The 14,543-nt window shown below is 40.5% G+C and overlaps 1 protein-coding gene across 1 annotated transcript in view; it reads right to left on the minus strand.

Moving 5' to 3' along the window:
- Sntb2 (syntrophin beta 2) overlaps window positions 1-14,543 on the minus strand; it is an 84,716-nt gene that overhangs the window by 23,584 nt on the left and 46,589 nt on the right. Inside the window, exons 3-4 of the mRNA XM_021632649.2 lie at window positions 6,100-6,310; window positions 1,608-1,750 (exon numbers count right to left, since the gene is read on the minus strand). Of these exons, the coding sequence (XP_021488324.1) occupies window positions 1,608-1,750; window positions 6,100-6,310 (354 nt within the window). The remainder of the gene's footprint in view (window positions 1-1,607; window positions 1,751-6,099; window positions 6,311-14,543) is intronic.

A 14,543-nucleotide genomic window follows, 5' to 3' on the forward strand; every position in this document is an offset into this window, starting at 1 on the left:
TTGTTGTTCAAAACAGGAAACATGCAGTGTTCTATATGGGGCACAGGAGATGGCACTATCACTTTCCTCTTCGCTACCAAGTATGTTTCTGAGTGTCTCTCACCTCCCTTTAGTGACACAACCAGATTATCTTCCACTTGTTCTTTCTGTCAAAGGCAAATGGCAGCTTCATGCCCAGGAGAGAACAGTGACTTCTTTTGGATTCTGGTTTACTGCATTGAAAGAAACTTCTGAAAGATTCCCGAAAGCACAGCTTGTGGGGCTTTTCAGTTGTATCAACACCTGACTCTTTAAAATCCAAGTAAAACTAAATCTGAATATGTTTTTAGTTGTAGTTGTTATCTCTTAAGACACCCAAAATTTGTAGAGGAATTTTAATCCGGCAACATGACTACTCTGGCAAGGGATCATACCCAAAGTCTAGGTTATTGTGATCTGACTGGAATGATACACCTTTAATCCCTCTGGCTAGAATAGTACACACCTTTAATCTAAAACAACAAAGGTAAAGTTAATTTGTAAAAGGAAGCAGCCAGTCATGTTTGAAAGTCTAATTGAGGGGCAGACAAAGTGACCAATCAGAGAAAAGATTTGACAGAAGTCTAAGAATACAATACCCACAACTGTCACAAGAACAGACAGGAAAGAGAAGCTACTTAAGAGCAGTACAGTAGAAGTGAGACAGGGGTACCATAGAGAGAGAAGACAGTTTTACTGGGAGAGTTTTAGAGACATGTTGAAGAGAGAACAAGCTAGGCTTAGGTGAAGACAGAACAAGCCAGAGAATGGGAAGAAGCCAGAAGATTAGAACAGATTGCTAGAGTTAGTTTGAAGCCAAGCAGAACAATTCAGTCAGAAGCTGAGAGAAGCCAGTTTGAATAAGTTAGCTTGGAGAGAAATTTGAGCCAGAACAGCTGAGTTGCATCAGCCAGCCAGAATTCAGAAAAAGCTAAGAAGGGTATGCTTATTCAGTAGTAAGTCTAAGAGGCTGAAAACATTCTAGGCCTAGATTAGATTGTACAAAAGCTAGAATCGTCCAGGACTAGGCATAGGTTAGCAGATGGAAGCCTCGGAGATGACAATTACATCTGATGAATGAAAGTTATTCTTATACAATATTCTACATTTCTCTCCCTCCCAAATACCTACTTCTATGACATGGGGAAGTAACATTCTGTGGCTTCAGAACAAAATCATGTTTATTGCTATGTGTTTTTTTATTGCAAAGAGTACTGCAAAGATATTTTGGCTAAGTTGAGTGAAGTTTATCCACTGTACCACATTCTGGTTTAAATGATGTCATAACTTACTCAAAAGGCTGCTACAATTTCAGTGGTTTTCAGTCACAGTCAATAATAAAAACAAAACAAAACCACCCTAAGACCCCAAAACCCCCTATTATCTCCATGACTAAGCAAGTCTTCAATAATTTAAAAGCAGACACACACACAAATACCATGAGTGCCTGGTCAATAAATTGGGGAGGAAAAAAAAAACCTATTCTGTCTACATTAGCTTCTTAAATGCTATTTTAGGCATCAAAGGTAGTAGAATTCACTTTATGGTTCTTTAACAGACTTAAGAGTATTTTTTTCTTTTTGTCTTACCTTGTGGCTACAAGAGGGTAGCTATGACATGGCGATGCCCATGCATCCCTTGTCCATGGCATACAATCATAAAGCAGCAAATCCTTCTCGGTCACAGCCATGAGAATAGGCCTCCATTGCTGTCTTCCACCATCTAGTTTTGCCTGTTACAATGGTGAGATCCAGAATCAGAGCTAACTATAAAAATGATGAGCACCAGGCAGTGGTGGCACATGCATTTAATCCCAGCACTTGGGAGGCAGAGACAGGTGCATCTCTGAAGTCAAGGCCAGCCTGCTCTACAGAGTGAGTTCCAGGACAGTCAGGGCTACACAGAGAAACCCTGTCTTGAAAAACCAAAAGCCCATCAACAGTAACAAACTGATGAGCTGTTTGCAGAAGTGACTTGGGCACTGGCCTAACACCGGGGGTCACCATTTTGCTTTCCCACTAATAGACTTGTGATACAGGATCATCCCCATGAGGTTATTTCCATAGGTCAGCAGATGTGAAGTGAGGTGTATCTGAAAAGCTCACTCCTAAAATGTCATAGGCATTATCTAGTGACATGACAATTGTACTCCATTCCATAACATAAAGCATCACCAATTCTAATTAATATACACTGTTATGCTCAAAATGATAAAAGTTCCCACATGTCAAATATATGATATCTTTTAAGAACAGGATGGAAACTCATGTCCTCTGCAAAATCTATACAGCAAAGTTCTGATTAAAATCTATATTAGGCCTATCAGTGGACTTGGAAAGGGGCACGGTGGAGATGAGGGAGGGAGGGAGGGACTGGGAGGGAATGAGGGATCGGGACACGGCTGGGATACAGAGTTAATAAAATGTAACTGATAAAAAAAATAATAATAAAATCAAAAAAAGAAAAAAATCTATATTAAGGAAGCCAGGTGTTATGTGGTGCATGCCTATAATCTCAGCACTTAGGAGGCAGAGGCAGGTAGATCTTTAAGAATTCTAGTGGGGCCTAAGCTATATAGTGAGGCCTTGCCTCAAAAAACAGAAACAAAAGAAAACAAAAAATCCAACCTACAGTTAAAAACAGTGTGCATTGCAATCTAAGACACAAACTGTGTATTAATTAGTATCGTAAATATTTTGTAACAATACATTCCAAAACAACACAACTCTGTATGCAACTATGTATGTAAATTACAGCCTATTTTTTAAAATGTTGACCATGGATCAATAAGATGGCTCATCACTTAAAAAGTGCAAAAAAAAAGAAAAAAAAAAGTGCTTACCATATAAGCCGACAACCTGAGTTTGACCCTTGGGGTCCAGGGTAGACAGAAAAAAAAACCTGACTCCTAGAAGTTTTCCTCTGACCCCTCCACACCTTAACAGTGAAATACACAAGCCTATGCTTACACATACATCAAACATATGTGCAATAATAAGTAAATGTTAACTAGGGCGCAGTTTGTCTTTCTGATGCTCTGAACACAGGGCCTCATTCTAGGCAATAGCTATAATGTTGAACTATGCTCCAGGCCTTACACTGTATTTTCGAGAATATAAATGCAAGAGTTCTCCATTATATTTAGGAAGTACATGTTTTTGCTTCAAATATGCACGTTTATCTACATGAAGCTCAGTTATCTAGGAAAACAGCCATGTTGAGGGTTGGTCTGGTACCATGTATTTAAATGCTGGATGCTAGTCCACAAGATCTGGTTTCAGTCCAATAAATTCTCACATATACCAAGTGAGGTTACCTTGCTCCCCAACTTAAAGTTGATTGGTTAATAAAACTATCTAGAAGTCTGTAACTGGGCAGAAGAGAAAAAGGCAGGAGAGGGAAGCCAGAGAGAAGGAAGTGGTCATGGGGCAGTATAGACCATGAGCACATGGCCATGAGGGCTAGCCTGATGGAACAGAAGCAGCCCAGGCAGGAATAATTATGGCAAGTAATTAGGGGTGTGTAGCTGGGAAATAGCAAAATAGCTTAGAGAGTTGATATCTGCCCAGTTATTGTGCTTTAAAGCTTATTATAAATTTAAGAGGTCCTTGTGTCTTTTCTTTGGAAACTAAATGGTCTAAACTGGGGTAGAAACCCCAAAAAGATATTTAGAAGCAAGAGGAGGTTTAGCAGATCCCCCAAATAATATTACTACACAGTCACCTACTACTTATTCACACATCAAGCAGAGTTCTAATTATTTCCTCAAGTTGTTTAGAAATGATGTTGATTAATCCAACAAAGGGAGTTATGCCACAGGACCAATTTTAGATGCTGATTATATTTCTCCTCCTCTTCCTCCTAAAATTGGTCCTGTGGCATAATTCTCTGGGGAACTACCAAGCAAGATTGCCAAGCCTAACCAGAGATCTACCAAATGATGTTGGAAACAACATCATTTCTAGACAAACAAAATCATCTTCAACTTGAGGAAATAATTAGAACTCTGATGGAGCAGAGGACAGAAGACTAGACCTAGAAAACAGAAACAAAAGAAGAGATACCTAGAGATGCTTTCCTGCATAAACTCTTCCTTAACTGTTTGCATGCATAGGTGATCTAGGACTCAGACATAAAAAGTTTTAAAGATTTAAATCCTCCAGGGAAAGACAGGGGCAGCACTTGACCACTCACCTCTGAACCCCCAAGCTCAGTGTTTTCTACTCCTGTCCCAGATGACAATGAGGGATATAATTTGATATTTTGTGTGAACTTTTTCCCTATTGTGTTAAACCTGGGATCTAAACAGTTCTCCCTTTACCCCCATTCGGGATCCACTTAGGCTTTTTTGGTTCTTTTTATCTTTCAGTTATGGACTAAACTGAATCTTGTTTAATGGCTTGTAAAATATTTTGTGTATTTTCTTCCTCTTGTATTGGGGACTAAACCTGGGCCCTTGTATGAATCAGACATGTGCTCTACCATGAAGTTTTATCTCCAACCCTATATTTTGTATATTTTAAGTTCTAGTGCAGGGAGATAAACTAGAGACTATTGTCCCTAGGAACAATGCCAATAGTCTACAGAAAGAGTGAAAAAACTATGACCTCTGAGTCAAATTCACCCTTCAAATTTTACTAAAATGTAGTCATGTCCATTTATTCTCATGATGTCTGAGACTGCTTGCTTGCTATTACAGCAGAGTCAAAGCATGTTACTATGTGTTGTTAACACAGACCCAGACTCTAATTTAAAGATTTGTTTATTGTATTAATTTGTGTGTACATGTGTGTAGGTGGTGCATGGAGTCCAGGAAAGGTGTTAGATTTCTTGGAACAGTAGTTACAGGCGTTTATTTTGCCTAGCTTGCTGTGTCAGTGCTGGTATCTGCATCTGGCTTTCATGATTGTACAGAAAACACTCTTAACCACTGAGACATCTCTCCAGTCCCTTGACCCTAGTCTTAAATCACAAAAAGCACAGGAAAAGCTGTTTAGAGAAAGAGATGGTAGCCTGGTGTGGGTGGCGCATGCCTTTAATCCTCAGCACTTGGGAGGCAGAAGCAGGTGGATCTCTGTGTGTCTGAGGCCAGTCTAATTATAGAGTTAGTTCCAGGACGGCTGGGACTCAAAACCCTGTCTTGAAAAACCAAACAAAAACAAAAACAAAACGGAAAAAAAAAGGGCTAGACAGATGGTTCAGCAGTTTAAGAGTACTGTATCCAGGTTCCCACATGACAGCTCACAACTACCTATAATTCCTGTTCCAGGGATCTACTCCCTCATCCATGTGAGCAAAATGACAATGTACATAAAAGAAAAATAGATATTTTAAATAAAGAAGTTGTTTTAAAAAGAGAGAGATGGGGGCTGGAGAGATGGCTCAGAGGTTAAGAGCACAGACTGCTCTTCCAGACATCCTGTGTTCATTCCCAGCACCCACATGGTGGCTCACAACCATCTATAATGAGATCTGGTGTCCTCTGCTGGTATGCAGGCAGAACACTGTATAATAAACAAACAAACAAACAAACAAATAAAAAAAATCTTAAAAAAAGAGAGAGATATGTTAACAGGAAACTTTGTTTAGTTGTAGTGTGATGACACCATGAAGGTTAATTCTGCTGCTGGGGGTGAAGATTAGAAACCAGTAGCTAAATGGCAGAAAGGAAGTGAGAGAGGAAAAACAAAAGACAAACAGAAGAACTGCAATGTGAATATCCAGAAGCTGAGTGCTATCTAATCTATAGATGTACCTCTAGACAGGCATGGTGGTGCACACCTATGATCCCAGCCCTGGAGAGGCAGGGGGCTCACAGAAGAGATTTCTGTGAGTTCAAGGCCAGCCCAGTTTTCATAATGAGACACTGCCTCTTACATACACACACACACACACACACACACACACACTCTCTCTCTCTCTCTCTCTCTCTCTCTCTCTCTCTCTCTCACTCACACTATCACACAAAGAGACTGAATATGTAGACAGATATAAATAATCTAAATACATGCCATATTAAAGGTAGGGAAGCACTCTACCTCTGAGGGACAAACATAAACCCTTGCTCTGCCTCCCACCTACCTGTTCTGCCAGCCAGGCAATATGCTTGACTTCCTTGCTGCCTCCCGCTGTACTGGTTGCACCAAGCATGGCATTGAGTTCAGCCAGTACCTGTGGGAGGAGAGCCATTATGTTGGTGTGGATAGCTACGAACCAGGAGTGTGCTGTGGCCGTATCCTTGCAGCGTAGGATCAAGGTGTTTCTGCTATCAGGGGAATGTAGCTCTATCAATCTGTATAGAGAGAGAAAAAGAGAAAAATGAGCTAGGTTCGAAGTTATCACACCAACCAGTTAACATACTAACTGCAAATCTAGTCTAATATTGTGTTTTTCAAACAGAGATACTTTAATTCCTCAGAGTCCAATTCCAGAGTGAAATCACTGAGACTAACAGCTGGATAGGTTGTTGTACTGGGATGGTCAATAGTAGGGCACTTCACCTTGTTTTAATTTCCATGTCAAAGAAATAGAAGCAGTGTCTGCTGAACACTGCAGGCAAGATGTTAGTAAGGAGCACAAACGTGCACACTCATGTGTATACACACACACGCATATGTACATGAGATGTAAAAGGCAGGGTCTCATGTATTCTAGACTGACATCAACTTGCTATACAGCTGAGGATGACCTCGATCTGGCCTTAATCTATCAAGGGTTGGGACTACAGAATGTTACCAACATAGCTAAAAGAACTGATATTTTAAAAATAATAGGGATGCTGGACTGTGGTCGTGCACTCCTTTAATCCCAGCACTAGGGAGGCAGAGGCAGGTGGATTTCTGTGAGTTTGAGACCAGCCTGGTCTACAGAGTGAGTTCTAGGACAGATAGGGCTACAAAGAGAAGCCCTTCTTGAAAAAACAGTGATGATGATGATGATGATGATGATGATGATGATGATGATGATGATGATGATGTAGAGAGATTGCTCAGTGGCTAAGAGCACTTGCTATGGGGCTGGAGCGATGGCTCAGTGGTTAAGAGCACTGACTGCTCTTCCAGAGGGCCCAGGTTCAACTCCCAGCAACCACATGGTAGCTCACAACTATCTGTAACTCCAAGATCTGACACCCTCACACAGATATACATGCAGACAAAACACCAATGCACATAAAAATTAAAAAAGATAAAAAAAATATTTTAAAAAGAACACTTGTTGCTCTTCTAGTAGTTTGAATCTCAGCACCCAAATGATGTGGTTCAAATAATAATATAAACTGCCTACACCTCAGCTCTAGGAAATCAGATGTCTCTGTGGTTACTTACATGAACAGACACACAACAAAACATGCATACATAATTTGTTTTATTTTTTACTTTTATTTTTTAAAAAGATTTATTATTTATATTGTCTGTCTGCATGTGTACCTGCATTCCAGAAGAGGGCACCAGGTCTCACTGTTATGAGCCACCATGTGGTTGCTGGGAATTGAACTCAGGACCTCTGAAAGGGCAGCCAGTGCTCTTAACCTCTGAGCCCTCTCACCAGCTCACATAATTTCTTTTAAAGATTAGGTAATTCTGGCATAAGCCTTAATAAGCCTGTATTCTAGACTGACATCAACTTGCTGTACAGCTTAGGATGACCTCGATCTGGCCTTAATCTATCAAGGGTTGGGACTACAGAATGTTACCAACATAGCTAAAGAACATAGCTAAAAGAACTGATATCACTGTGAGTTCGAGGCCAGTCTGGTCTACAAGGTGAGTCCAAGCTAGCCAAAGCTTCACAGAGAAACCCTGTCTCGAAAAAAACACAAACACAAACAAAAAAAGGATAGTAGCAAAAGAATATTACTTTTATTCTAGATAAAAAATTGGAATGTTATTTATTTGAGACAGAGTCTCTCCATGTAGTCCTGGCTGGTCTAAGACAAACCGTGTAGACCCGGCTGGCCTCAAACTCACAGAGGTCCACCTGCCTCTGCCTCCCGAGTGCCGGGTGAAGGACATGTGCACTACTATTCTCACACTTAACTTAGGCTAACTTTAGCCCTGGCTCCAGGCCACCAGCCATCGCGCACCAGGCACCCACAGTGGGGCGGGGGCCAAACTCAGGTCCTTAGGCTTATGCATCAAGCACTTGTACAAGCTCAGTCATCTTCTATTTGTATTTATTCATCTCTGTTTTTACTTTGTCATGTTGTAATAATTTGGGGGGTATTTTTATTGTTTAATTTATTGTATGTGTGTATGTGTGTGTGTGTGTGTGTGTGTGTGTGTGTGTATTCATGTGCACACAAGTGTGCCACAGTGCTGAGTGTAGAGGTTGGAGGACGATCTGTGGGAATAATTTTTCTTCCTTTTACTATGTGAGTCCCAGGATCAAACTGAGGTTGCCAGGCTTGGTGACAGGCAGCTCTGAGCCATCTTGCTGGTCTTAATTTTTATTTTTTTAAGAGACGGTCTCACTATGTAACCCTGGCAACCAATCCTCCTAAATGCTAGGAGGACAGGTCTGGACTACCAGGTCATAAATGTTTATTCTCAAATTCTGCCTAGTCTAACCTTTCTTCTAAGATTTGTTTTATTTGTATTTATATTTATGATATTTGTGAGTACCCACAGACGCCAGAAGAGGGCATCAGATGCTCTGGAACTGGTTACAGGTGCTTGCTGGGAACTGAACTTGGGTCCTCTGGGAGAATAGCAATCACTCTCAAACCCTGAGCCACCTATCTGCCTCCTAGTCTAGCCTTCCTTTAATACATTATTAATTGAGCCCTACTAAATGGCAGATACTGTGCTACTGTTGCAGATACAGTGATATAAACACAGACCAAAACAAACAAACACAAAACAAAACAAAACAAAACAAAACAAAATCCACAAAACAGTTGAGCCTACAGTCTAACAGGGAAGGCAGAAAATGAACAATCAATGAAACACAGTATAGGTCACAAAAGGTGCCGTGAAGACCATGCCTTCTGTGGGAGTAGGGGCCAAGCACGGCTGCAGTGGAAACCTTTAGACTTCTGGGCACACCTACCAAACTGGTTTCATATGGTAAGATCATTTTTAAACCTGGTAGCTTCCCTAAGGAAGCTTTTCAAAAAGCAAATTCTACAGCTAGTGAGGTGGTTTAGCAGGTAAGGGCATTTGCTGCCAAGCCTAATGGCCTGATTTGATAAAAAAAAACAAAAACAAAAACAAAAAAAACCCTGGTTAGAAGGAGAGAACAGACAAGTTGTCCTCTGCCTTCTACACATATACTATGACATGCTCAAACTCACATAATAAAAAATTAATAAAAAACTTAAAGAATAATTCTATGAGCTCAGAAAGCTCACTACAACAAAAATTGGGAGGCTGGAAAATAGCCATGGGACTTCTTGGCTGGTTTTGTCATCTTGACACAAGTTAGAGTCATCTGCTAAGAAGGAACCTTATGAGAAAATATCTCCAGGCTATCCAGAGTCAAGTCTATGGGGGCATTTTCTTGATTGATGTGGTCCAGCCCACTGCAGGCAGTGCCACATCCCAAGTAGGTGGTCCTGAGTTATATAAGAAAGCAGGCTGAGTCAGCCATCAGGAGCTGTAATAAGCTACATTCCTCCATGGCACCTGCTTCAGTTCCTGCCTTAATTCACCTCAGTGATGGAGCATGACCTGAGAGTTCTAAGATGGCATAAACCCTTCCCCAAGTTGTTTTTGGTCATGGTGTTTTGTCACAATAGAAACCCTAACCAAAATGACTGGGGCCAGCCAAATCCCAATCAGTCTACTGTTTCATCCCTAAACGGGGAGTGAAATGGTAGCAAGGTTATCCCTGAGTGTGAGACTAAAGCATGCACTGCAGAGAGAAGACTGTGAATTCCATGCCCGCCTGGGCTACTAATAGTGAGTTATATCTCAAACAACAGAAACAAAAATGGGGATATACCTCAGTTGAATGTTTGACCGTAAGGCTCAATTCTCACCACCGCAAACAAAAAACTACTCCCAAACCAAAAAGTATCTAGCTGGTCATGGTGGTTCCTGTGCTCAGGCAGCTAAGGCAAAATCTCAAGAACTGAGGGCAGTCTGTGCTATATAGTAAATTCTAGGACAGCTTAGGACATAGTGTGAGACTCTGTCTCCAACAACAAACAAACACACAGAATTCCTCATACTAAGTGGCCAATGACTGCCACGACCTCATCCTAGCAAAAGAGTTAGAGCCATTCTCACTCCCATCAAACTGGTTGGGAGAAGCAATTTTTAGTTCAGACTGCATGTCTTTAGGCTGATTATTTTCTAGAAGGGCTTATTTATTTCCACCCCATTGCTCTGTCACTGAGGCCAGCATAACATTCTTTAGACATATGCTGAAGTTTACTGGCAAGAACCAGGCAAGAAATTTCCTTCACTCCTCCTACTGACCTACTTAGCACTAAAAACAGAAATCAGTTCATCCTTCTCTAGGCACAAAAGAGTTACTTTCTGGGGGGAAGTGACAACAACAACAACAAAAACCCTTTATACTAAATATAATCCTGACAGTATCTCAGATAGGTTCTTTAATGTAGAATAGTCTCTAAAAATCTAGTATTGAGCCTTAATTATAAATAACTGGAAGAATGAAAACAAAATCTGCTGTAAAATCAAACTAAGCCTGATTACTCAGGCATGGACACTAGGATTAAAGGGCTCAAATGATGAAATGGGCAGAAAGTTGTTTGTAGCAGGATCATCAGAATTTATGAAAAGGGAAATCTTATAGCTGCTTAGAAAGGGATTGTGGAAAAGGTACTTAAGAAAACAATAAACAAGGCTGGGGAAGCTGGGCTGGTCTTTGATCCTGGCACTTGGAGGCAGAACTCTGTGAGTTCAAGTCCAGCCTGGTCTACAGAGCTAGTTCCAGGACAAAAACAGAGAAACCCTGTCTCAAAAAAAAAAACAAAAACAAAAATCAAATCAAAACAAAACAAAACAAAACAAACAAACAAACAAAAACCAAAAAACAAGGCTGGAGAGATGGCTCGGTGGTTAAGAACACTGACTGTTCTTTCAAAGGGCCTGGGTTCAATGCCAAGCATTCACATGGTAGTTTACAACTATCTGTAGCTTAAGATTTGACACCTTTACACAGACATACAGGCAGACAAAATACTAATGCTCATAAAATAAAAATAAATTATAAAAAGAAATACTAACTTGTAAAAAAAAAATTTAAATATATGAGTTATCTTTGGCCAGGCGCTGATGGCACAAACTTTAATCACAGCACTTGGAAGGCAGAGGCAGGAAGATCTCTGAGTTTCAGACCAGCCTGGTCTATAAAGCAAGTTGCAGGATAGCCAGGACTACACAGAGAAACCCTGTCTCAAAAAAATAAAAAAATAAAAAAAAATAAAAAATAAAAAATAAAAATAAAAATAAAAAAAGGAAAAAAAGAAAACAATAAACTGGCAAACAGAAGTGGGTTTAGGATCCAGGAGTCTGTCTTGTTGCAGTCCTCAAAACTGACAAAGGCAACACAGTAATGCTTGAGGTGAGCTACTTTAAAGGAAAAATTAAAATGAAAGCCCTGCTAATATAGCAAACATGGAGGCAATCTGCCAGGAACTGAGCCCACAAAGAGATGAGAAGGCAGCTACAAGGTTAAAGGTTTTGGACTCCAGTCAAACCACTGAGGATTTCCTGGGAAACTTAATTCCAGATTGATCAGACAAGTAAAATCAATATTTAGGTAGACAGAAGCATGGGACTATGATCTCAGACTATATTAAGGTATTTGCTTGGTTATGTCTTTGACATAAAGTATGAGTTAAATTTATATGTCACACATCTCAAGTTTACTTTTTACTAGAAAAATAGTTGGAATGAAGATGAGGAACTGTGAGTCAATGCAAAGGGCAAATGTACATCTACTGTTTGCTAAGGAGTGGGCTCATGTTCACTCCCTGGACTTCATCACTTATTAATTAGTTTTTACATTTCACGACACATAAAGCAGAAGCATCTAGTGAGGCAGTAGAAACCTGAAGCAGGGGAAGGCAATAACCTTCATTTATTCATTCATGTTGATAGTTAAACACTCACCAGCTTTATAACTATAGAACCAAATCAAAGTAGTAAAACAGTGATATTAAAAACAAGCTGCTCCCTTTTGGTTTTAGTGAAGACTTTATGAAATATGAACCATAAGGAGATTCTGCTGCATATCCACCAGAAAGGAAAATACCAACAACGCTGGTGAGAACATGGAAACTCTCACACTGTTGACTGCTGTTGGTTTTAGCATAAAATGATAGTCACTTTGGAAGACTGTCTAGAAATTTCTTTTCTTTCTTTCTTAGTTTTATTTTATTTACTTAATGTGTATAACTGTTTTGCCACCATATATGTATGTACACCATGTATATGCCTGGTGTCCACAGGTACTGGAATGAACAGGCTTCTGGAAGGCAGATGATGCTCCTAACTGCTGAGCTCCTTCCAGCCCTGGACATTCCTTTTAAAATGAAATACCTACCTGCCATTTGTTTGTTTGCTTCTTTTGTTTTTCAAGACAGGGTTTCTCTGTGTAGCCCAGGCTGTCCTTGAACTCACAGAGATCTGCCTGCTTCTGCCTCCTGAGTGCTGAGATTAAAGGGTACGACACCACTGCTCAGCAGTTTGTTGTTTTTTTGAGGCAAGGTCTCACTATGTAGCCTTAGCTGGCCTGGAACTCATAGAAAGCATGTTTCCAGAATGTTGAGATTACGGTGCTGGAATTAAAGGCATGCGCCACCATGCCGCACCACATCTACCATCTGACAAAGCAACTGCACTCCTCCAAATTTACCCAAGTGCAAGGAAAATGCATGACCAAAACTGGTGTATAAAACAGTCATGACAACTAGCTCCAAACTGAAAATCACTCAGATGACCATCAAGAAGGGACAGACTGGACTGGAGAGATGGCTCAGCAGTTAAGAGCACTGTCTGCTCTTCCAGAGGAACCTGGATTTGATTCTCGGCACCACATGGAGGTTCACAACCATCTGTAACTCCAGTCTCAGAGGACACATTGACCTCTTATATCCTCTGTGGTTCACCAGACATGTATGTGGTGCACAGGCATACATGTAGGTAAAACACCCATTTAAAAAAAAAATCACAGATAAATAAATTGACATGTGTTTTGGTAGGGCTTAGATAAGCTTAAAGACTAAAGAGCTCCAAGTAATTTTTACAGATATTATCTGCTATATCCTTGATGTGTGTGTGTGTGTGTGTGTGTGTGGTGTTTACATACGTTTGCACTTGTGCATGCTATGCACGTGTATGGAGGGCAGAGGTCAATGCTGGCTGTTCTTTTCTAGCATTCTCTATCTTATTCTCACTTGTCCTGTTGCTCACCAACTGGCTAGACTCACTGGTCACCTACCCCTAGGATCCTCCCGTCTTTAAGTACTGAATTCCAGGAACATGTCACCAAACTTGGGTTTTCACATGGGTGCTGGGAAGAGCTTACTACACCAATTTTATAATGATTTTCTTATTTAATTCTCACAGGAGTTTTATTTTGTTCAAGCGGAGAATAGAGGCATAGAGAAAAAAGTGGCTCAGCCAGTGTGTCATAGCCCATGTTCCAAGCTCTGTCTTCTAGGTCTTACAATGCAGGTTTGCCTAGGTGGTGCTTTTGTATGTTGTTTTCTACCAAGACACACAGGACATTTGTCCACATCTGGTAAATAAGCAAAGTTACTCTATTTGCATGTGTGCTTGCCGGGAATTGAACTCAGGACCTCTGGAAGAACAGCTAGTGCTCTTAACCACTGAGTCATCTCTCCAGTCCCTCACCAGCTACTTGTAATCCTTTTTTTGCTTTTTTCTGAAGCACACTGCAACACAAGCATTACCCTCATAGAATAACTTCCAGTCTCTTTTCACTTTTATCGTATAAAAAGACAGTCATTTTCAAATGTGGTATTTCAACCGAAAGTAGGAACAAATTCCTTTTCAGCAGTAAGACTGAGAATCTTTACCCTAGTCTCAACCACCTGAGACCCAGCCTTGTAGAGCATGTCATGGCCAAGTATGAGTATCATCTGACTGGAATGAAGAGTATGCCTACCCCCAATATTATGCAGTGTTTTGACTTTTGCTAAGCTGAAAGTTCTGGGTTTCATCATAGCATCTTTATCATCATACTTCATACTTTGTTCTCAATTGCTCCCTTCCCCAACTACCCTCCTCCTCCAGCTGGTTCCCTTTCTGCTTTCCCTTTACATATAATTCATTACCATTTCATATCTCCCTTAAGATCACTTTCTGCCTCTCATAATCCCTGTCCTAGTTTCCTGAGCTCCAAACAGGCATACAGATAGTCTCCTACAATTTTACAGTTCCAAATTGCTCTCTACACTTGGTTCTAAGGACCTCTTTCAAACCTGACCATTATATCAAATGTTTCGACAATATGAGGCGAGAGAGGTAGGAGGCTTAGCGGTTTAGAACACTGCTGCTTTTGTAAAGGCTCAATTCCCATCACCCACA

Source organism: Meriones unguiculatus, chromosome 10 (assembly GCF_030254825.1).
Source record: "Meriones unguiculatus strain TT.TT164.6M chromosome 10, Bangor_MerUng_6.1, whole genome shotgun sequence".
Lineage (NCBI taxonomy): Eukaryota > Metazoa > Chordata > Mammalia > Rodentia > Muridae > Meriones > Meriones unguiculatus.